Source organism: Lygodium microphyllum, unplaced genomic scaffold, assembly GCF_053477565.2.
Source record: "Lygodium microphyllum isolate KBCC unplaced genomic scaffold, Lygodium_microphyllum_v1.1.10 scaffold_119, whole genome shotgun sequence".
Lineage (NCBI taxonomy): Eukaryota > Viridiplantae > Streptophyta > Polypodiopsida > Schizaeales > Lygodiaceae > Lygodium > Lygodium microphyllum.
Window position 1 is genome coordinate 85,713 of NW_028229602.1, and position 25,687 is coordinate 111,399.

The window sequence follows — 25,687 nt, forward strand, 5'->3', positions numbered from 1 at the left end:
ACACTAACAAAGAAGCACACAAAAGCCTACCTTACTAGATGCTGTGCCAGGGGTTTTTGGTTTGTGGGAAAATGTATGACAACATTTAATGAGACCATGTGTTGGGTTGGTAGTCAAGGGCTTGTGTGCCATTGATTGTAGGTCTCTATCTGAGCTTGGCACTCGAATCAATAGAAAATGTAAAAAGTGGTTATGGCTCCATTTGGTTGGTTACCAAGATGGAAATTGTAATGGGACCAAGTATTGTGTCGATAGTCAAGGATTCGGTCACCTAAGTCTCAATGTAAACCTTGTCATTCAATCAATACAAAATCCTTTCATTTTTAAAGATCCTAACTTATTTGACTTGCCAAGCTTCAAGAAGTTTAGTCAAGTCTCAATGTGGCACTGCCACCTCAAGTACACAGTTATTGAAGCGTCTACAGTCGAATTGCATGTGCAAATTCAATTACACGACCTAAATCTTGAAACAGCAAGTGAAATGTTCACCAAAAATATTTTTGGTAGTAGATCTAGAAACCTTTAACTCAAAATTTCAATGGGATATTTGAATCAAATTACACGTGTGGCATAACTTTTTAATTAAAATTGTTTGTAAAGTTCAAAGTTTTAAGCCTTCTTCTTTAAATTTTAGTGTTTTTTATTTTTTTGGGATTTTTTTTTGAAATTATTCGTTATTCAATTTACATTGAACCTCGCTCTTCCGTGAACACTGACTCACAGGAAGAATCTGAATGGTCATGGCAGAAGGTATCAGAGGAATTTTCTGCGATACAGTACAGGGAGAATAAGGATTACCAGAGTATAATCAGGCGCTAGTTTATGATGGGTACAGGCAAAGGCAAAGGAGGAGGGGTTGCCCCCCGTGCCCCTCTCCTTCACGAGGATCGTCTCAAGCGAGCTCTCGGCCTTGGTTTGAGGGCTTCGTCTTCGTCTTCAGCAGCGTACGCTTCTCCATTTGCCGTAACCCTAAGGATGCTTTCCAATTCAATTCGATTGAATTCACCATTTCTGGCTCTTGTTATAGTCCCCTGATTGGCGCAGCTAAATCTTGATGACTGCCTCAAAGTTATCCATCCTCAAATCTTTATGAAATGAATTTGAATCTTTCCCGTTTTGGTCGTACACATCTCCATGCCCCAATCTTAGTGTGCAGTCCAATACGACTCGATTCAACGTTTTTACGTGCACGAGATTGTAGCTCATTCTACCCAAATCTTGATGTCTGTTTCAAACCATCATCCATAATCCTGACATGAAGTTGAAATTTTCCGTGTGATTGTACAAATTCTCCCAGGCCCGACCTAAGGGCGCAACCCAATTTAATCTGATTCAATTCAATGCATTAGGTTCTTGCTGAAGCTCACCAATGGGGCTGCAAGTCCCAGCTCCATCTTTATGACCGCTTCAAATTTGTAAATCCTTTTATCCTAAGACCAATTTGGAGTTTTCCATTTTGGTTGTACGTAGCCAATCTAATGAAGGGCATATTTCAGTTCAAATCGATTTAATTCAATGTGTCTGGTTCTCGTTGAAGATTTTGCAGCTCGTCCCAGCTGAATTTTGATGACTGCTTTGAGATTTACACACGCAATCCTGGGGTGGATTTGTGAATTTTGCCATTCTGCCCCTGGCCTCACAGGCACTATGATGGTAGGAAGAAGAGTTGGTGCAGCACAGATGCTGAATTGCAGGGTCAGGCTGTACGTGCCATCCAAGCATTTATCAGTGCACACAAAGCAAACCTACATGCCCTTGATGTGAGTACTGGGCCAATAATGTTGTTTCTGTGGTGTTTCTCTGTGCAATAAAATTTGGTCCATTTGGATGTTGACATTCCCATTTTTTAAACACATGACATCCTCGAGTTTAGCGGTTCAATTTTATGCCAGGTTAAAAGTTGAGAACGTTCTTCTTGATTAACTCACAGTGTCTATTTTCATGTAAGTAGTTAGAGGATGTAATTGAAAGTGAGTATAATATAAGCTGCTTACTTTTGTGAATCAGTCCAGACTTGGACTGAAAAATCTGTTGCAAAGGTTTCTAAATTAGCAACTCTTATGGACCTTTCAGGTTGAAATTTTACTTCTGAGAATGAGTAATAACAAATTAAGTCAATAAGAACTAAAGTAATATAGAGCAAAAAGTTTAGAAGCTGATATCAATCTATGTTTTGAGGCATTTTTAGGGCTCATTATGAAGTTAGGCCACTAATAGTAAATTTCTAGCCACTATTTATACTAGATCACTCGACATTTGAGGGTCATAAATATCCTATGGCCTTTCAGCACAGGCCACTGGCCCCTTGTGCACATGCCTTTTGGGAGTTTATTTAGGATTGTAACACACTCTCAACTTTGCGTCTGTTTTCTTCCCATGCCCAAATCCATCCTCAAGTCTAATAAGAAAAGATCCTTGAGGCTTGAAGTATGTGCAACGTATGCAAGTAAGGACAATGCACACATAGGCAACACCCAAATAGGGAAAGAGCAGCCTTGAGGTTTGACCAAGTATCAGGCTGCAGTAGAACAGCTTATTAGAGCATACTTCAAGATTGTGGCTGTCAGAGTTTCGAGATAGCAAACTGCTGCAGGTTTGTGGAGGTTCTGGGGATTTGTGACTGTTGCAAGACTTATACTGCACTGCCCCACCCCCACCCCAAACTTCTTCCAAAATGTGTTTATAGTTTTGTTCAAGGATGTTATTTTGCATTGTATGTGTTCTCTTGATGCTTGCAAAAGTGTGGTGCTGGAAATCGTAGGGTGGCTGGCTCCATTGGCTTAGCATGTGAAAGCCATCCTATGGCATCATGATCACTTTGCTCTCAGTCGTCTCCATCAACAAGTAATTTCGTCTTTACTGATCATCATGAGCATGTGCCATTAGCTGACCTTTAAGGGTCAACATTGTCATCATCATATGAGCCAATTCCTGATCCCATTGGGAGGATGACTTCATTAATAGCGGAGTTGAAATGCATGATAAAACTACACAACTTGGTGCATAATCAAGAGTCTTTGTAACTGTAGATAAGATGAAATGGTGGACCCTTCAAGTTGGCCCATGTGTTTATGACCTCCCCAACCTACTCCCACATTTGTGATTGGAGGACCTGGTGCGAAGTCCCCTTTGCTCCTCATTGCTATGACACAACAGGACTTGGATGAGTTTGAAGTGTTATATACAATTTTTTTTCACAAGGGCATGATCCTAATAACTATTCCACCGTTGGGTGCATTTGTGTTTTAGTGTGCAAGGACTGCTTTCCTTCAGTGTGTGCATAAAGACTCAATAAAGAGACTGAAGAGATCTGGACAAGGTGAATCCACACTAATGTAATTAGGATGCTTCAAAATCATCAATGAGCCAACTATACATGCTAGCTTATTGGATTTTCATGTTTGCCTTCTTTTTGAGTACCATGGATCTGGTCCAATCTTTTCAAATAGATGACTCACTGGAGGATGCACCCCACTTTTCGTGTTGGTCTTTTTTGGGAGTATCATGGACACGATCCAATGGTTCTGCCAAATGAGTGGGAACTTAGTTTTTTTGCAACATATAGTGTGACAAATTATGTTGCTTAGAATGAAGTCGAAGAAGTACAAGTGGTTGACAGTCTAGCTGGAGCTAAATGCAAACCCATCATATGAATACAAGGCCTCTTTGGGCCATCTCGGGGGAATAAAGGAAAGAAGCCAAGGTGGGGGTGTAGCATTGAGACCGGCTTTTAGTAAGCCTAAAGGCAGCACAACACAGGTTGACCCAAAAACTTTGCACCCTTGCAGTATTTCCTTAACTTCCGTGTGAATATCTATTACAAAAGACAGAAGTTGGAGTTCTTTAATTCTAGCAACCTATAACATGTATCTGTATGGGCTCAATGCCTGCATCACAGCCCCGGAATATGAGCTTAGATGTGCAAGTCAACACTTTGTATTGGTACCGCCAGCAGTGTGCAGCCTAGATCTGATGCCACACGATTTACAACAGCTCACATGCAAGCATTCTTCTTCAGGGTTGTGAGAGTGTCCTCCTGATGGTCAAGACATCCTTGCCTAAGGCATAGATAGCCATGATCTGCCTACAACAGGTAAGATCAGCCACAACTTCTATCAAAAGAGCCACGTCCCAGCCTACACAACCTTGACTATTACCAGGACAACCTTGGCTTTTCGCAAGATAGCCACGCCCGCAGCTTGAACAACCACAATTTGTCCAAGACAGTCACCAATCCTAGGTCAACAACGATTGATGCACCAAGCCACAACTGATTTCAACAGCAGTCCATTCACTGTTACATAATACAAGCATGTGCACCTTCCATCTCATTACACTCTATTGTTACAAATAAGGGTGATTCCGGGTGACATAGTATGTTTAGGGTTTATCCGTAAAGATAGTGCATATATAAATGGCTTGCAAACTCAGGGGCACCATTGGGGCTACCATCTCATAGCTTAAAAAACAAGCCATGGTAGCCCTAGACATGAAGGGACAACTGTTGGGCTCCTATTGATGATAAGAGTTCTTCTCAAGCTACACCAAACAGCCTCAAAGGGAGTGGATGATGAAAGACCAGATCTCCTCCAAGGTGGCATATACAAAAAGCTTTTCTCCGCTAGAGGTCAGTTGTTGGTAGTGGGCCTTCCCAATGTGCCACTTTGTGAGACTCTAAAAAGCTCCTAGACCTTTGTTCGTGACACTAAGGGCTCTAGTACCTATTGATTTGGCAAGGCATCCAATCCCATCATAGCAAATGAACTAACCTCAAATGGTAAAGGTCGTGTCATGCATCTTTGTATCCTAAAGTAAAATGTCCCTGATTGATTGAGTGTAAGCAAACAACTCCCCATGTGATACACCCATGGGCTCGATTTTGTTGGAGGATCTTGCAAGCATAGCGACATGGGACAATATTTTCCAGCTTTCTATTCCAAACCCATTTTTTCCTTCTAGTGTCCCAGTTTTTTCCCATGCCCAACTGTCATCATTGTCCTAGTTTTGTTCATGCCCCCCTCTCACGATGATAGGAATGACAATTTTTGTCCTTGTCTTAGTTTTTGTCCCTGTCCCCGTCCCCGTCCCATGCCAGTATGCTTGCAGGTTTGTCTCCACATAGATAATACTCCATGCATTGGTACAACAATGGTGGTGTGCCTCATTATGTTGCATTTTGAACCAACCAATTGCCGCTGTCACAAGGACATGAAATTTTAATGCTTTGCTCAACATTTGATTAAAAGTCAATCAAATGTGCAAAGGTGACTAACACATGAAACCAGCCTTCCTCCTCAAATAGGGTGGTAATGACCTAATTAATCTACACTAACTACAACAAGTGATACTCATGTAAAGCATACATCAATTGCAAACAACATGTAACTTATGCAATTGTATTTCTTTTGCATCACCTACAAATGTACACTGCACCATCAATGTATTCCATACATGCTAGCAACCTTGCAAATATATAGTCTCAGAGCCTAGATACAAACCATACATATTTGTATGCAAACTCACAGTGACTAGTACTAAATAGTGATCCCAATGGCAAAAATATTGTCAACATACAATGCCTTGGATGTAAACCAAGTACGTTCAAGATCCGCTACATAATTGAGTTGTCCATCACTAGGGGAGTGGAGATGCAACCTCCCCATTGAGCGTTAGATAATACTTTGGACCTTCTATGCTTTGTTGAACTTGAAAGAGCTCAATGTAAATTAGGTCTAATTGAAATACATCAAGGTAAAGTGCATCACCGAGGATGATTTGCTAGGCCATCCTTCTCTATCCAGTTGCATTCTTTTATAGGTGGAACAATGCTAAAGCTTCACCAAGAAGCACATGGAAACTTTTTTATCTTAACAAGTATGAAACCGTGCATTAATTGACTAGCCCCTCATGTAAACCTAACATGCTAGGAGCACCATATGCATTAGGAAACATTAATGTTTGCATACTTTGGACTATTGCAATGTGATTGTGCATGGGAATTTGCATACTACCAACCATACCAAGATACATTTGCACATACATTGCATGCCTCTATGGCAGCCACATACTCTACCTCTGTAGTAGACAATGCAACATACTTTTGTAGCCTGGAAATCGAGGAAACTGTTCCCCCTATGAAGATGAATACATACCCTGAAGTAAACTTCCTACAATCAGCACGACCAACATAGTCTGCATTCATAAAGTCAATGACAGATGCCTTTTGCTTTCCAAAGCAGATACACAAATCCTTTGTGTCCTTAAGATATCTTATGATACCTTTGGATGTGCCATATACCTGCTAACCACTCCCACCGTAAATGCTATGTTAGGATGTGTAGCAACCATAACATACATCAAGCTACCTACAGTTGAAGCATACAGAATCTTGGCAATTTTAGCCCGTTCATCATCAAATGTAGGGCTGTCCTATGCACTGAGTTTCACATATGGAGGCAATGGTATGCCGATTATATCCCCCCTCCCTAATATTGAAACACTACAAAATCTTGGATACATACTTTTGCTGTGACAGATAAAGAAGACCTTCTGATTTGTCCTCGAGTACACGCATGCCAAGAATGTGATTTGCCTCATCCACATGCAAATCCAACATAATAAGGCTGCCACATACTGCCTTCTTGGTATATAAGCAGTGATCCACTTGATTCCTTTTGAATCCTTGAGATTGCATGGATGTATCAAGCTTATGATACCATTCATGCGGTGCCTGTTTTAGCCCATACAAGCTTTTCTTGAGTTTACATGCCATCTTTTCTTGCCCTTTGGCCATAAAGCCTTCTGGCTATTGCATATATATGTCCTCATGTAGATCTTCATGTATGAAAGCAGTCTTTATATCCATTTGTATGAGTTCCATATCCTCACATGCAATCAAGCTCAATATGGTTAGAAAAGTGGTCATCTTGACTACAGGAGAAAATATATTGTCAAAGTCAATCCCATGTTCTTGCTTGTATCCTTTTGCAACAAGTTGTGCTTTGTACTTTGGCGAGGAACCAGAAGTGACCTTCATCTTGTAAACCCATTTGCATGTGGTAGGACTTTTTACCCCTTTGGCAAATGCACCAATTCCTAAGTACCATTCTTCTTTAGAGATTCCATCTTTGATAGCATAGCTTTATGCCATTTCTTGTTGTCCTCTTTGTCCATTGCTTCCTTGAAGCATGATGGTTCACCACAATTTGTCAATATTACATAATCAGCAACATAATTTGTACCAAGAACAAACGTCTCTGGCTGTTTGGTATGTTTGGTTGACCTACGGACCCAATGATTAGTGTTTGTTGGTTGTTCAGCCTGCAAATCTGCATTAACAGCATAGAGACAGGGAATGCCCGTTCCGGCGCATAGAAACGGATTAACGCGTTTCGGGAGGTACGAGCCCAGGAAACGCTGGCAAAACGTTTCCTTCCGTTCCCTAGCCCGTTCCCGCCGTTCCTGGCCATTCCCGCCCGTTCCCTGGTGGTTCTCTATTTGGAACAGTCGTTTCAGCAACATAATTTTTAAATTAGAAAAAAACGTGTCGCCCGCTACTCCCGCCTGTCGTCCGCTACTTCCGTGCCTGCTCCTGTCCACCTGTAGGTTGTCGCGACTTGCCTGCATCTCCCGCTTGTCGCCCGCGAGCTTCTCCCGCCTGTCGCCCGCTGCTCCGCCTGCTCTCGCTTCACTCACCTGCTCCGCCTGCCACACCTACCTCGCCAAGGCCGTTCCTACTTCTGCCCACCTGCCTCTCCCGCCTACGTCGCGTGCGGCCCACATCTATTGCTTGCTTGGCCTAACTCCCGCTCGCGATTAGGTGAGGTCCGAGGAATCTTGATTCTCGATGCTCATGTTGAAATTTTGGCCAAAATTTCTGCAATTTCATTGGACTTTCAACTTTGGTTGAAATTTCTGTAATTTCATTGGACTTTCAGCTTTGGTTGAAATTTCTGTAATTTCATTGAACTTTGACACATGGATGTTGAAATGTTGGCTGCAAATTTCTGTAATTTCATTGAAGTTTATTGATTATTTGTCACTTCTATATAGATGGCAGCATTGACATCTATGGGATTTTCATAATCCTCAGCAGGTACTTCGTCAACAACTGGACGAAGTCGAAGCACTGCTTGGTCATGGTGGGATGAGGTAGATGTAGGGGTGCCATTGAGAGGTGGAGGGGCTCGCCCTTGGAAATGCAAACTTTGCTCTTATGCTCGCACTAGTGGGGCTGATAAAGTGAGAGCCCATCTTCTACATGAGGAGGGGAAAGAGGTGCGTTTTTGCACCAATGTATCAATTGAGAAAAGGCAGGAGTTACTTGACCGCATAGCCACTTCTATGGGGAATTCACATGCCAGGAGGACGCCAAATATAGCAGTGGATCCAACAACATGGACTCCAAGGCCAACAGGGCATGGTGCTTCATGCAAAAGACCACCAGGATTAGTGGCTACGCAACCTTCTCGTGGACCATCAATGGCAACAGGTCGTGGTGTTAAACAGAGTCCATTGCATACTTCATGGGAACCAAAGAAAAAAGAGGAAACAGATGCAGTAGTGGCATGCTTTTTTTACCATGACCATATTGCATTCAAATCAGCCAGGTCACCTTATTTTTTAAATATGGTGACAAAGATTGCAGAGTATGGACCCACATATAAGCCCCCTTTATCAGAAACTATTAGGACTACATTGCTTCAAAAGGAGAAAGTAGCCATAGAGATTGCAACAACAAATATTCGCAATCAATGGGCAAGAAATGGAGTGACATTGATAGCAGATGGATGGAGTGACACACGCCATAGGTCCATACATAGTGTTGTTGCATATTCTCGTGGAGATATATACTTCATTGGTAGTCATGATGCTTCAGAGACTGGAAAGAGTGCAGATGTATTGACTTCCGAGTGGTGCGAGGTAGTGCAGGCTGTTGGGGTAGAAAATGTAGTGCAGTTTGTGGCAGATGGTGAACTTACAAACAGGGCAGGAGGAAACATTTTAATGGCAATGTATCCACATATCACCTTTAGTCCATGCATGGCGCATTGCTTGAATAACTTGTTGAAGGATATTGGGGACTTGCCATGGATTGCATCTCTTGTTGCGAAAGGCAACAAGATTATCACATTTATATGTAATCATCAATACTTGTATGCTGAGTTTCGCAAGAGAAGTGATAAAGAACTTCTTGAATACTCGGATACACGATTTGCATATAACTTTCTTATGCTTGGTCGATTGCACTATTGCAAAGGTGCAATTAGGGAGCTATTTGCTAGTGATGAGTATGAAAATTGGACTTGGGTTGCCACTGCTATTGCTGTGTTATGTAATGCATATGTTTCTGATAGAGATTTTTGGGATGAGGTCAATTGCACCAACCAAATGATTGATCCTATTATGCACATGTTGAGGCTTGCAGATGGCATGGATTCATGCATTGGGAAGATCTATGAAGGTATGGATCGCATGATTGAGAGGTTGGAGAGTTTGGAACCAAATACAGATAGGTATGAGCAGATCAAGGAGTTATGCATCAGCAGATGGAATGAGTATGACTCTCCTATGCATGTTGCAGCATATGTGCTTGATCCTGGGTTTCAAGGAAAGATGAAAGAAAGAGACCTTGAGGTGGTCAAGGCTTGGAACACATTGCTTGCAAGGCTTTATCCTAGCCGTGAAATGCAACGCAAAATTAAAAATCAGCTCTCTGTATATCGGCAAACATTAGGGATGTTTGGTACAGAGGATGATGCACTAGAGGACAGGACAAATATTGGGGCTGCTTTATGGTGGGAGGACTACGGGGTAGAAGCTCTAGAGTTGTAGAGTTTGGCTATTCGTATTCTTAGCCAAACAATTAGCTCTTCTTGTTTAGAGCAACTATGGAGCTCATTCAATCACATTCACTCAAAGAAGAGAAATCGTCTTGGTACAATGAAGACGAATGACCTAGTTTATGTGAGCTCAAATCTTCGTTTGCTAGCTCGTACATCAATTGCAAAGGCTGATTCTTTTATATGTTGGAAAAAAGATGACGATGATGATGATGGTGATGGTGATGGGCAGGATGTTGTTTAGCAGGATGAGCATTCAAGCACAGTGGAGCCATCTTCCATGATCCAGAGCACTTAGTAGCTAGCCTTTTGGAACTTTAGAGTATTGACTTGGAAATTGGAGCTCTTGTAACTTGGATCTTTACTATTTAGGCTTTAAAGTTTAGTGCATATTTTGTGTTTTTGCAATGCACACTTGTTGCCAGTTGGACTTATGCAACATCGTTGATTACAATGTTGAATTATGAATGCGACAATCCATTGCTGGTTACAATGTTTTGAATCTTTATTATTGTTGAAACTTGATTATTATTTCTCTAGAGTCTAATTTCATGAATTATGGTTGATATGATCTCTCTCTCTAGATTCTAAGACAAGTGTTGACTCTCTCTCTCTCTCTCTCTCTCTCTCTCTCTTATATATATATATATATATATATATATATATATATATATATATATATATATATATATATATCGTTCCCTCCGTTCCCGTTCCCTCACTTTGGGCGTTCCCCCCGTTCCAGGGGATCCCGTTCCCGTTCCCGTTCCCCGTTCCTGGTAACTATGATTTATAGCTTGCTGTCCAAATGGTTTAAACATGCTTTCTTGCATGTTCTGGCTGTTCTAATGGCACATTTTCTTGTTGGACATGTGGTATATCATGGGCAACTTCTTGTTGATTAATTTCAGCATCATTCCCTACATTAATAGGGTCATTTACAACAAGTATTTGCTGCTGTATTGTGGGCATTCTTTGGTGTCCTACAAGTATCTTATCTCGGAACACAACCCTTCTGACTTCCTCAAACTCACACGATAATATCATTGATATGTACAATTTTATTTTTCTCGGGATCCCATAATCTATACTCCATTTCACCCTTGTCACCATATTCTAGGAAAATGCATTTATAGGACTTTAGTTCTAATTTACTGGGTTTTTCTTTGCGTATATGCACAAAAGCCTCGTAGCCAAATACTCAAGTGTGCATACGAAGATGGCTTTTCCGACCGCTCTTCTTGAGGATTTTTCCCCCTCTCCTCCCCAACAAAAAAAAAGACCTGTTCGGTGACTGATTTATCAAGTGTATAGCTGTCATAATAGCCTTTGCCCAAAATCCATGAGGTAGTGCAGCATGAGTCAACATAGTATAGACCTTCTCCTGAATAGTCCTAGTCATACGCTTTGCAACACTGTTTTGGGGCGGATTATAAGGGGCAGTGAGCTTTCTCTTTATTCCTCTGCTTTCACTAAAGGCCTGATAGGCTTTTGACACATATTCCCTACCATTGTCAGAGCGAAGACACTTTAATGTCTTGCTGGTCATATTTTCAGCAAGTGTTTGGAATTTTTTAAACTTATCTAATGCCTTGTCTTTATGATAGATTGGATACACCCATACTTTGTCGGTGGCATCATCAATAAATATAATAAAATATTTCTTTCCCCCTAGAGATTACCTTGGCATCGCACATACATCTGAATGTACCAACTCTAAGGGTGAAGATTTTAATGAAAGAGACTTTTGAGTATGCTTACCAAATATGCAATGATCAAAATCAATATATCTCAAACACGGCAGATAACCCAAATGAGAAAGCACTTTCATTTCAGTTTGACTCATGTGCCCCAACTAGCTATGCCATAAAGGCACACTTGGCTACTCCGCTATGGCGACAACACGATCACGCACACTAGATACATTTAATGGATACAAAGTATCACTCTTAGTGCCTTTATCAACAATCCTAGATCTCTTACATATTTTCCATTTGCTATCCCCAAAAGTGGTGTGATAACCTTCATCATCTAGCTACCTTGTGCTTATTAAGCTCTTTTTGAGTTGGGATACATGCCTCGCATTATGCAAGGTGAACACTGAACCATGTTGAAATGCCAGCTGCACATTGTCAATTCTTACAATGTCACATGCATAGTTGTCCCCCAAATGGACAACACCTAGTCAGAAAACCACTCATGGTGTGGTGTTACATGGAATAAAGCACTTGAATCAAGAATCCAAGTGTGTATCATCATCAGAATTTGCAATAAATGATTGTGCACTAAAAGAAAAGCAAAGAGTACATCATTGCTATTGTCACTCTCATGACTGACTACATTGACTTCCTCTATCTTCACACTGCTCTTCTTTGCATGTTTCTTTGCTATCATTAGTGCTTTTTCCCTTCTGCTTTTATTTCTTCCACTTAAAGTAATCTCGCTTGAAGTACCCTTTCTTACCACAATTATGGCACTCTATAGTTTTTCCATGAGACTTGCTGTATGCTTTGTTTTCAAAATTACCCTTCTGCTAGGAGCTGCCTCTATAGGCAGTGCATTTGAAGACTTGTTTGCTGAAATATTTTGCCTATTTAGCTCTTCCATAAGTAAAGAACTCTCCACATCTAAATATAATAGCATGGCATTGGAATTACTCATTGCTGTCCTAAAAGTGTCCCAACTTTCAGGCAAAGTGCATAGCAAAAATGTTGCCTTGAACTCCTCATCAATGTGAAACTCCAAAGCAATCAGCTGGCTGAAAATAGAGTTAAACTCATTCAAATGTATAGACATGGCTGTACCTTCCTTCATACGAAGATCCATAAAAAATTTCAACCAATAAACCTTGCTTGTTGCACTTTTTTGAGCATATAACTCCTCACATCTTTGCCACATACCATAAGTAGATTCAATTTCTCTATGTTAAAGAGGAAAGTATGTGACACTGAAAGCTCTATGGTAGAGCATGCAAGCTTATCTAACTCATCTCACTCATCTTGATTCATGGTTGCAAGTTTTACCCCTTTTGTCTTTATGGGCTTCACCTGTTTGTTGTGCACCAAGACATTATAGCACTGCTTTTGCCATATAGCAATGCTTTGGTTGTTGGGTACGGGTGACAGCCCAATCCATATCATTTTACATAGTATATATTCGTTGATCCATTGCAGCAAAGATTCAAGAAGCTTAGTGAATTTTGTGAGATTGAAGAAGCTAGCGAGCTTCACTCCCCTAGACCTCAATCCGTCTCATCAAAGACTTGGCCCTTACACATTCATAATTGCCACTTATAAATTCCAACCAAGCTAGGTGCGGGTCTAGTGTTCATGGCTTCCCCTACAACCTTGGATCCTTCTCCAAGGAAGTTAGAGGAAAGCTAGCTCTTATAGCACTTTATCCATAGTAGCTTGCCATCCTTTTGTAGGATGGAGGAGGTATTTGGGGGGCTTTGATGACACTCCTACCGCTCGCAATGGGCCTTAGTGGTGAGAATTGGAGCATTGCCACGTCAATATTGAGCCGTTGAGTTGTTGCTCTCATGCTCCCCACTGCACGTGGAAGAATCTCCCCATTTGCATCCTTGTAAATGTCCCTCCAAACAGGCCCTCCCTTTTCTTGACTTGCATTGTCTAGGTGATTGGGTGTGTTTCAAACTCCTCTTGACAAGATAGGGAGGATGATTAGTATTGTAATGAAGATCCACCTCAAGAGGGCCTCAAGCCCCCCTCGAGATGCAATTGACATTCTTATAATCCCTCTTGAAGAAGAAACTCTAGGTCTGCTCACTTAGCATAGGGTATTGAACCACAACTTTCCTAGTAGGGCTTGGCTCTAGTGCTTGGGGTTGATGATACCCAAGCCTTTCTCTGACTTGTGTTTGATGGTAAACTACCATGCCACTTTAGGTTGAGAATCCTTGGAATCTGTTTGAGCTAGACCATAGGAAGTTTCAAACCAAGTGGCATAATTGAGTTGGGCATGTTGATGAGAAGCATTGGTAGAAAGTGATAAATGGGGTGATTGCTAGGAAGGCCTGATTGACAATTGGGATTTTGATTCCTATGGAGAGGCGATTAGTGCTCCACTATGTTAGCATCCGCTGAATGGATTCCATCATTGATCCAAATTGTTGGGCAACTGCCCCCACTTGGAATCTAAGGTATTGTTAAGAGTCATTTTGCTGTGAGCACACCTTGTTATTGGGCACCTTTTGCCCTCTTATGGGAGGGGTCCTCCTGCCTTGCGCACATCGAGTGAACATCCACTTTTAGTGTAGATCATATACCTTGGGGTTTGTACCTTTCTTTTTCACTTTCTTGCATTATCATCGAAGGTGTAAAGAAATGTGGTGCAAACACAGAGAGCACAAAATGCACGGCAACACGACAAACACAATTGATAGAATGCTCAATGATGATGGATGTTAGAATGATAGGATGACATCACACACCCACGAGAACTTGTTCATCATGACTTATAACAACTTTTTCCATTGTTTCCCAATGCTTTACTTAGGTTTTGGATTGTCACTGTGCTTTAATTGACTTGCCCTTCACATGTACAACTCATATGTGCACAAGTTAATAATAACAAAGCTAAGTATTCATAGTACACGTCCTTGTGACACAGAGTATCCAAGTCTTCGGCCTAGTCAAAATCGTTGTAGGCTTGAAATGTTAGTCCATGATAAAAATACGAGCGATAAGCATAAGTACCATGAATATACATTAACATATGCATACATATATTCCTATGAGATGGCTTCAGAGCATTAAGGTATGCTCGTGGAAGAGAAGAGTAGGTGAGTCCCTAGTTAGCTTCATAGTTGAATCCAATGGAGTAGCCATTGGTTGAGCATCGTGTGGGAAAAGTTGATCCACTTGTTAGTAGGCATGTTTGTCATGCCTTGTTATCTCTTGCTTGTGACCCTTAGTCAGAGTCAAAAGAGGACTTCAGGAGCTCTGATCTGTTTGTCACTTGTTTTGATGGAGGAGGTAGCTCATTCTAGAGCAGTCAGTTTATTGCTTGTTAGTGCATTTTCTCCTCCAATCGCGATTTTGTGTGCATTTCCCAAGTGATTTCTTCATACAATTTAGGTGTTTTTTATTTGTCATTATGATGAACATTTTAGCATTAATTGCTAGCAGACTAGCATTAAGTGCTGGCCGACCTGATTACTGTATTGGCATTATTTTTCCTATATATTTGGGCTCTTCCTCCACATCGAATCATTCATCACTTGTGGATCCAATGCATACCCTGTTGGAGAGAGGGACCCGGTGCGAGTGCCCATGTAGCGAGTGATTTACTGTTGTATGTGACTTGGTATATGGATTCCATTTCTCGAGCACATCTCTAAGTTCTCCTTTGCAGTGTTCTTGTGTTCAATAGTTTATTTCATCATTCTTTCATGCTTCAATTGCTGCATCCACTTTTGACATGATATCAGATTTTAGGATCTACATTTGGGTTGCTGTTTTTCAGCTGATTATTGATCAACTTTGTCTGTTGCCATCGAGCGACCAGTTTTTTGGGACTTTATAGCGATCAAGAATTTGCGTTTTGCTCCTGCGTTCATCTTACAAGCTGTGCTGCATGCATTTTTTAATTTTCTGCATTATACTACTATTGGTGATTGCATTTAATGCCTCTTTGTTTGTGTTTGGACCTACAACATTTGGGTTTGTAGTATTTTCAGCTCTTGAAGGCTGGGCAAGAGGTTTTTCAGCCTGTATCTGTCTTATCGTGGGTCTTTTCTACCATCAGAAGTTTGCGTTGGGTGACCAGTTTTTGGGACTTTTTTGTAATAAAAAATTTGTGTTTTGCTGCTGCGTTCATCTTACAGGCTGCGCTGACTGCATTTAATGCTATTGCTGCTTGCGTTTTTTGATTTTTGCGTTATACTACTATTGGCGACTACATTTAATGCCTGTTTGTTTGCCTTTTGACTTGTAGCATGTACGTTTATAGTATTATCAGCTCGTGAAGGCTAGGCGATAGGGTTTTTCAGCCTCTATTCATCTTATCTTGGTTGATTCTTCGTGTTTTTTGCATATTTTGTGATCTTTAACCCTCAAAACTACATGCAAACTCTGTTTAGTAAAGTCTATGCTGTGCTTTGGCTGTACTCTCTGTCTTTTCCTCTTCTTTCCTTTATTTTTTCTTCCTATCCTCCCTAGATGCCCCCCCCCCCCCCCCTTGTTGTTCTACCGATGACAAACTTCATGGCCTTCATTACCTAACATGGAGTACTGTTATGAAAGCATGGTTTGTGTAGAAGTGGTTATGATATGTTGTTTGTGGAGCTATTGAGCATCTTGAGCACCCCACTCCTCTTCTACTTGATTTCAATGAGAACAAGCGCGAGGAAATTGTGCTCACATGGGATTTTGATGATGCGTATCCCTATTCTGCTCTTCTTCGTTGTATCTCTAAAGAGATTCTTCTGGCGGTCACCTCTTGCAGGACTACTTCAACGATATGGATGAAGCTTCAAATGTTGTACGAGGCTCCCTCGACTATGTGTACAGTTATCTTGTATGGACGCTCTAACGGATGAAGTTCAAACTGAAGGATACTATTTAGTCATTCTTGCTTCATGTTATAGAGGTACTAGATCAGCTTCGCCACATGCACTCCGCCCTTCCAGAGGCTCATCTTGTGGGAATTGTGCTTTACAAGCTCGGACATTTTATGGAGTAGCCAATGCTTTGTGGGCCTAGACATCATTGGCACCAGTGAGCTTTACCCATATATCCTCCATGCTATTTGAGCATGAGGCTGTTGGAAGTGGTGCAACAATGGAAGCTGTAATAAAGTGCTGAAATAAACATAAGCTGTGATAAAGTGCTGAAACACAAGACAAAAGAGAAAGGGAAAGAAAAAACACACTACAAATGAGAACTCAAATGTATGCTCGAGAAATGGAATCCATATACCAAGACATGAGATAGTACAGAAGCAATGTGAGTCACCGGCTGCAGAGGGATTGGCACATGCTCCCTCTCTCCAAGAATTGTTAGGTGATGAATGAAATGTGGAGGAGGGAGCCTGAGAATATATAGGCCAAATAAATGCCAAAAATATGACTAGTTTAATGCTGGCCGACTGGCTGCAAATAATGCCTAAATACAATAAATGCTGGCAAATAAAATGCCTAAAATATCTGTGTGCCCAACCCGCTGTACCACATGTACAGGCTCAACCATGAACTGACTAATCTGCTAACACCCTCTCTCAGATCATGGGTGATCTGATATAATACAATATACAATGATAATGTCGCATCATAGTACATACAACAAGGTCCATCATAGTAGAACCATGGATACCCAAGTAGTGGGTGCGTAAGCCACCACCAAGGTGCCTTGGAGAGAACCTGATATCGATGCTGATTGTACTAGCTCCTAAAAATAGAGAAGATCATAGCAACTCTCAATGTTTGTCAACAATGCCTCTGATATAGCACACATGACCAACCTGTCACCAATGCCACAACGCATAAATGACCATGGATTCCCCTTCTTTGGCCAGACCGCCAAAGTTTCCCCTCATGTGAGCTCGAGACGAAAGCCACCCGCTCTCTGTCAAGTAACCAGCCCATCATGAACCTGGATGTCAATCCCAGCACTAGGATTTGTACTTGCCAGACTTCGGTCAATGCGTCAAGGATGTCTCTCTGGATCCTGTGCATTTGTATAGAAATATAGATGAGGCATGACTGCCCCATCTCACCACCCTCTCACACTCCCTCTCTAGCACTGGAGAGTCGTGAGGGATGACATCACCACTACCACTAGAAAGCAGCTGAGGAAGGGGCCACTAAGCCCTTCCCACGATCCAAAGAAGAGGATCCCTTCCGTGCCTTGGACTTCGCCTTGGCCGGAGGAGCTGAGTCAGAATCTGAGGCAGATGATGACTTGTCGGAGGAGTCCACATCCCGCTTTGTCTTTTGCTCCTTTTTCTTCTTGGAAGCTGCTAACTCGTTACAGTCCTTTCGTAAATGACCTTTCTTGCCACAGTGGTAACACTGAGCCTTCGACTTCTTTGTCTTCAAACCCCTCTTTGAAGCGGCAGGAGCATCACCTGAACCTCCATAATGTGACGGAAGCCTCCCCTGTAGTAGCAAAATAGCCTCATGCTCAAGTAGCATCGAGGACATATGAAGAAAACTGATAGGAGTCGTAGATGTCTGTGCCCATAAAGCATTCGCCACTCCATCAAACTCCTGAGGAAGCTTGTAGAGTGCCATATCAACAAGATATGCCTTTGATAGGGCAGATTGCATAGTGCGAAGCTGGTCTTGGAGTTGGGTAACTCGAAGTAGGAATGATTGGATCGTATCTTTGGGTTTAAACTTCAGTTGGAGCTGGCCATAGAGAGTAACAGCCCTCATGGTGGAAGGAGCCTCATACATCAACTGCAACTTCGACCATACGTCTGAAGCTGTCCTGCAGGAGGTGACTACCGGTAGGACTTCTTTGGAAATACACCGAAGTAATGTCGAATAAGCACGAGCATCATCCGAATCCCATGTAAGCATTGCCTCCTAGTGGCCAGCTCTAATGCACTCCTCAAGATATCTATTCATTACAAAGGACACAAATTTAATAAGTCATCAAATTATTTTAAAAGGATACGAGTGGTTTTTCTATTGTGTTGGGACACTTTGATGTCCAGCTTTGACCCCTTGTGCTTGGGAGAGAAGAAAAACAGCTTGGCCTTGCATGCACAATGGAAGAAAAAAGAGAGCAACTACCCATGAATCTATGGGAACAACCATGATCAAAGGGTGGTAAATTCTAAACTGCAAGCAGTTAATCTTAAAGGCTGAAATTCAGCAACAGAAAGGAAATAAAAGTGGGGCTAGAATGCTCCTACAGCACCACACAAAAATGAATGGTGCCCTAAAGCCTAGTGCCCCTTGAAGTAGTTCTTTAAGATTATTGAGAGTTGATTCAACTAGATACAGAAAGATCTGTAACTGTTGTGAAACCTTAAGAGTTTCAACCACTAGCAGTCCATAACCAGTAACTTGTTCTTCAGTATCTGCTCTCGCAGATTGGCTCTACACTGACAATCTCAGCACAAAACTGGAAAAAACACCTGCATACAGTTCAAAACAGCAGTCAACAGCAACACTGGTGCCTTCTATAGAGAGAGAGGACTGCATACTTCTTGCATGCAACCCTAGATAGTGAGGCTATGCTGTCTAAAGTAGCCCATAGCTGTTACTAGCATAGCACAACCTCTTCCAGCCTTGCATGTTCTGTCTAGCTTTGACCCATGCCCAGGAAAGAATAAAAACAGCTTCCATCTGCCCAAGGCTAGCACATTTACTTTAATTGTGTTTTCCTAACTTTTCCACATTTTTCTCCCCAGAAAAAGCATATTTTGTACAAAAATGATTAAATGTACTGTCCTTGGTCTTGACATTGGCTATCCTCCCCAAGTTTAACAAGTTTCGTGAAACTTTTGGCACTAAAGCTCACAGGCCCCAAATTATTTAAATGCGTGCCTAGGAATTGCACATTAAAAACAATTAATTTATCTTTGACTTTTTAACACTAAACCCTTGCTGCTAATGGACTTGCCCATGCCCTGCACAGCTTATGCAATACCTTGCCTGCCCAAAGAGCTAGGAGTTAATTACGTGCTAATTGTGAACTTGGAAAAACACATCCTAGTGATAGTGTATATGGTCTAATTAGCATTTGACATAGATTTTGATGTTTGTACTACATTTCCACCAGAATGCGTTTCCTACTTCCACAAACCATTGGTTAAGCTAGAACACCTTACCAATCCATCTAGCAAGATGCACTTAACAGAATACCTCATATGTCTACGTTGTTCTCCTTGAGGTTTCAAAACTAAGACCCCAGAGCATTGCCCTCTATCAATAGTTTTCTCAACAAAATTTGCAAGGGGGGAGGAAAGGAGGAGGACAATCTTGGCCGCTGTAGTTGGCCCAAGTTGAGCATATCGGAAGACATATGGAATCAATCTGTTTACAACTTTGCAGCAAGCATTTTGGTGTGAGTATTAAGAGAGCATGGGAACTTGGAAGAGGATAAAGTCTTCCTTTTGTCTTTTGACAAAAAGGTTCAAAATCTGGATGTGTCTGCATTTCATCCAAAAACTCATTACGTTGCGCAACACGAGTTTATGACACTGTAATTGATCAAAATGCATGCTTCTGTATCAATAGGTTGTATTTTAGAAATACAGGCAATACTTTCGTGACCTTATTTACTATATATCTTTATGCATGCCTGGATTTTGGTAAGTTTAGATAGAACTTACATTTATGGACTTGGATTTTCTGCAGAGAACCTTGCTGGATGATATTATTTCTGCCTTGGAGGGCTTGCTTATGGCAGGAACTGAACAGGTTTACCACAGAGCTGCAGAAATAACACTTGTTCTGCTTACTGCCAATGTAAACCTAATCCTTGGTTTTGGGGCTCGAAGGCTTGTGCTCCCTCTAGTCCACTTGCTTTTATGTCCAAAAAGTAGTACAGTAGTTGTCTGTGCTACTGGTTTGCAAATAATCATTGAGACATCTAAACCTAGAACAGGCATAACTGAAGATGAATTATTTAAGCTGTTTAAGGAATTCGATGTCCCAATCACTCTGGCAAGTAAACTACAAAAGCATGACAAGCTTGATGGTGATGGTACACTGCTATATGTGGCCATAGCCGATCTATTAACTGCATGTTTCCGCCGCTGGACAATCTTAAGGTTTGATGTAGGATGCAAATCCAATCTTCACAAATCTGTCCTCCTGGAAACTTCCAGTGCTAATGAAAATGTTTCCTGTGCTGCCTTGAGGCTCTCTTCGGCTCTAGGTACTGAACTTATTTGCATTCTTTTTGTTGGGGTTCTCACGTCTTGCAGAATTGTGAACTGACTATGGTTTGATTCTATATGTGGTGCAGCCTTGTGTGGAGGGGCTGCTTTATGCCTGGTGCAGGAGAAAGAAGGGTTATGGTTTTCTTTGATGAGCAATACAGACCCATCAAAAGCTTATACTGTTCGAATTGAGGCCTTACGCTTTATAACTTCATTAAGTGTACGTATTCCAGAATAGAGTCTGTCAATCTCTTTGGACCTCATAATGGTCTTTTTATAGAGAAGTTTAACTGCTTGTCTTTCTGCATGCAGAGATTGCCTGCATTCTCTCTATCAGTTAGCATCTCTTGTTTAGATACCATTTGTAGAAATATAACTAATGCGATTGCTGAAGGATTACATATCTGCAATGCAAGGCGATCTCGTGATCTGAACCTGCTAGTTTTGGAAGCCTCTCAGGCAGCTCATGGGATAGTCAAAGTAGCAGGAAATCACCATATGCTCTTTTGTCGGGCTGGGCTTGCTGGTGTCTTATGCAGCTTGCTAATGGAATTATATGACTTTGGGGGTCTATCTGGCAAACACAATACAGAGGTTAATCGTAAGACACTCAAAAGTGATCGTACACTTGCACCTTGTCTATGGGATATTTTTGGTTGGCTTGCAATCCATGCCCAAACATCTACAGAAGAAAGCCTTACAAGTTCAAAACAGCAAGAAACATCAATAACAAGAATAGTCAATTTTGCTTGGTAAATTACACTGTTCTAGTCTTCAAATAGTTATTTATGCTTATTGATCTGTGGGTTACACTTATCAGTTGTTGTATGAAGTTATATTACTTTCTGGTTGTTGTATAAAGTTGTATTAATTTCCAGTTGTTGTATGAATTTATAGTGCTGTATGAATGTTGTTGTAATATCTTATGTGACACCACTTTGATGCTTGTTTTTACTAGTGCAACATTGCTGAAAATTGTGGACAGACGAGGTTTTCAAGTGGAAACTCAAAGTTCTCTCAATCTTACTGGTTTGGAGGGCATTAGAATCTGCAAATCTGTTCTTTTCCTCCTTTCTTCTACATCAACATACCTTGCAGGTGTGGCAAAGCGCTGTCTTGAAAATGCCCTTTGCGAACATGGTTATGATTGGCTCCCTTCCTTCATTTGCAAGCTATCTTTGCCCTTCAGTTCTGCAGCAGCTTCAGAAAACATGACTACAATTATGCATATCATAGCCCTTTGCTCCTTATCTAGCTCGACACATTGCCATCAGCAACTAGTTCAACAAGGTGTTCTTCAAGTTTTGAGTAAAGCTTTAAAAGCGCACCCTTCTACAATGCACTTACCTCAAATCAATCTGGGTACTTGTATACCTTCTGATGTTTCCATCTGTTGCTGGACTGACAGTAATCCATGGGAGGGTGATGACCCTATATTGTTTTTTTCTCTTTGGGCCTTTGCAAGTCTGGCTCGTAGATCTGATACTGCCAAGGCTTTGAATTTAGCATTGAAGAAGCGACTATCAGAACCTATGGATTGGGATAGTTCTCCAGATGAGGATCTTGAACATCGTTTCCTTGTATTGGCTTCCTCCACAACTGCAGCTGCAGGTGTCCGACAGTTGGCCGCATGCTGTCTTGCTTGCTGTGGAGTTTATGGGTTTCCTTCTGCAAGAAATAACATGCTGAAGCTATTTAATGATTCCTTGTCAGCTGACATAAGAATGGTGTTTGCTGATGGCAGCCACATTTATGCACACAAAGTAATAATCATCACAAAGTGCCCCAACCTATTACCTTCCAATTTGAAGGATGGGGCATGCTTACATGGGGAACAATCCATGACCCCAAATGGATCTACTAACACTTGTCCAGTGGAAGTACGGTTTGGATCGCGTGTCAATAAAGGACCAGTGGTGGCCTTATTGGAATTTCTATATAAAGGTTTTGTGCTCCTGGAGGAAAGTCTTGTTTTGGAAGTAAAGCTAATTGCAAAACAATGTCATATGGATATATTGTCAAGATTGCTTCAAGGAAAGATACCAGCATGGGGAAGCTTTTATGATACATATGATTTTTCCCCTGCGCTTGGCAATAAGGGCTGTAAATTTGCGTAAGTGTTTCCAGCTGTTGGTTTATAAATTTGTGTTGTGTTTTTTGTTCATGCTGGAAATATGGGATAATTTCTCAATCATGTGAATTCGTGTATCCAGGGATATCTTGTTAGAAGATAAGGATAGATCTCAAGCTGGTTGCATCCTAAGTGCTGGAGATCAGAAACATCTACATGCACATCGTCCAATGCTTTCTACTCGATGTTCTTATTTTGAAGCGTTCTTCCGTTCTGGCATGCAGGACAGGTCTGATTTCATTTCACAGTATAGCTTCTAAAAAAGTTTATAATGGGCTCCTTTCTCATGTTCAAATTTGTTGACTGGCAGTGTTTCCAAAATTGTCAAGATTCCTCTTGGTCTGGAAGCACTGAGAGCATTTCTGCATTACTTGTATTCTATTACCTTGCCACAGATACAGCTTCCCGAAGCAGGCTGCATGTGGGCTTTCTCTGACAAGGAAGAACAAATAAAACATCTGAAATCCTATGTGGAGCTAGCACAGATTGCTGATCAGTGGGTACTCCCAGATCTGAAGGAACAATGCCTAAGCATTATACAAAGCCGCTTAGAGAATAGTTTGCATTTAGGCCCAGAAGTCATGAAATTTGCAGCCCTTTATCAGCAGTGGGAACTGGTGGAATTAGTAGCACAGTGCATCTCTGCTGATTACATAAGAATGAGGGACAATGGGGAGCTGGATCTACTAGATGATTATATGGTAGATGCAGTTCGGACTGCTCATGTGCAATCTTCCATGGCTTCACGATAAAGTTTGATATTTGCATGCTTGCTTTTGAAAATTCACAGGCAAATATACTGTGGCTTAATGCTGACATGGATTGAGTGCATTCATGGTTTGATGACTTAAGATACTGAAAGTCCCTTACAGATCTCTCTGTTCCAGCGTGGTCAAATCTGGTCTTTCCTGAATGCCATGCAGATCTTTCTGCAACTGACTTGACACAATCAAGATCAAAGACATGGCATAAGGATTGGGAACGAACTGATTTGCATGGCATAAGGATTGGATGAATGTTGAGAATGCCTGAAGTCTTTGCGAAAGGGATTAAATAAACGGCTCTCTCAAGTCTATTTCCAGGTTGACTGACATCCTTGTTTAAGTGTGATTGGCATGGATGTAGTCCTTTGGGCTCCATTACTGTATGCAGAAAGCATGAGAATGTATATGGACAGACTTCTGAAGGGTTGTACAGTTGATCGGTGTTTTGCACTCTTGTTGCTGAATAGAGGTAATTTTTATTGCCTACCTTAGTCCATTGTTGTTGCCTATATTAGGAATTTTCTGAATCTGTTCTTCTGACAGCAGACAAAGGACATACACTTGTTCACATCAGATTGAATGCGTTGTTCTTTTAAGAGTGATTGTTATCATTCACTTCCCAGTTTCAAGATTAGATATTTTGAGAAGATTGAGTGAGAGAACCAAGGGAATGCTGTTGTATTATTGCAGGGAAGGCTTTTGGAATGCTCTTTACAATGGCAGAGTTGTCATATTTACAGCAGAGTTTTTGCTCAAGGGTTTATATGAGACAGACTTGGGTCAGATTTTACTTTTGGAAAAGTATGTGCAGTTGACACAGGTCACTTTTGCTGTAAGGATAGTAAATTATGATCATGCTTATTGCTACCACTATTTCTTATATGGAGTTGCCATGGATTTCTAATCGTGTATACGGACCTACACTTGATCATTGCTTTGTAGCTGCAAGATGCAACAATATCTCAGTGATCTCTATTGAGCATGATGTTAAAAGGTTGGTGAAAACACTCTCCTGAATTAAATAATGCTCAGAAGGGATTGTCCTCTTGACTTGGAAATTAAAGGAGTGAGAAAAAATACCTATGATATGTTGATAATGTGAAAGTGGCATCTAACATAAAGGTATTGCTAAGACTCTGAAAACTTAATAAATGCCCAGACTATTAAACATTAAAAGCTTGGTGACCCAAGAATATTGCTGTTTTTATGGCTTATGTAAGGCTCCATATTTGGTCCATGTGAAAAGTGGCATGGCTAATAAAAAGATATATCTAGACATGTGGACAGCTATTTCAAAGTCTTGTGTTATTGTGAACATGACAAGCAATAGGAATCTGCAAGGATCAAGAGAGAGCTTGTTTTAGAGGCAGTGCTCTTTAGACATGCAACAATGCATTTGCATGCTGGCAATCCATGGTGCAGGTAGATGTGTGTAGTTTGGAAACAATACATATTTAAGGGGCACCATGCTAACATGTTTGAAAAGAAATATTTTACCCCAAACAGGCTGGAGGTGCATGCCAAGTGTATGTATATATCCTAAAAGAAGAGCTTGCACATCCAATATCTTCAATAACATACATGAGTTTGAACTTTACGGGTTGGAGGTTTTCTATGTGGACAAAAGAAAACCTTTGTAGATTCTTGGATGGTCAACACCTTCTGAAAGAGTACGACGACATTCAGGTTCAATCACATTGAGGTTTAGAAATGATTATCATGATCATTTTTAATATTTGATATATGTTCAAAATCTTAGTTGCATGTGAGGATTAAAAAGCTCATTTGAAGACATTAGAGGTCTTCAATTGGTTGTGTTTTCTAGCTAAATGTTGGTGCCCATGCATCTTAATGCGACATGTATCTCATCTTGTGGATGAGTGGTGCTAGAACACAGTCATGTGTGTGATATAATAGAAAAATGTAGGCATGATTTTTTTTTTTTGGGTGCATTTAATATTACATATATCTGCATTTACATGTTAGGGACTTGTTTTTTGTGGTCTTATTTTAGTTCTACAATTATTATATTGCACATGCATGCACATGTGTACGCATGTACGCATGCGCACAGGCATGCACATGCATAT

At 41.1% G+C, this 25,687-nt stretch overlaps 1 protein-coding gene across 4 annotated transcripts; it reads left to right on the forward strand.

Annotated features, from left to right (window-relative positions):
- The first annotated feature begins 708 nt into the window (after positions 1-708).
- Positions 709-24,839, forward strand: LOC148008604 (BTB/POZ domain-containing protein At1g04390-like). Of its 4 annotated transcripts, none has more exons than XM_087674173.1 (9): positions 709-944; positions 1,643-1,760; positions 20,176-20,698; positions 20,789-20,922; positions 21,015-21,454; positions 21,661-22,815; positions 22,916-23,062; positions 23,144-24,066; positions 24,141-24,839. In XM_087674173.1, the coding sequence occupies exons 1-8, from the start codon at positions 823-825 to the stop codon at positions 23,583-23,585; spliced, it is 3,081 nt and encodes a 1,026-aa protein (XP_087530299.1). In that variant the 5' UTR covers positions 709-822; the 3' UTR covers positions 23,586-24,066; positions 24,141-24,839. The 4 variants fall into 4 exon arrangements, with proteins under 4 accessions (XP_087530299.1, XP_087530297.1, XP_087530298.1 ...); XM_087674171.1 differs by having other exon boundaries at positions 24,144-24,839; XM_087674172.1 differs by having other exon boundaries at positions 24,288-24,839.
- The last annotated feature ends 848 nt before the right edge of the window (positions 24,840-25,687 follow it).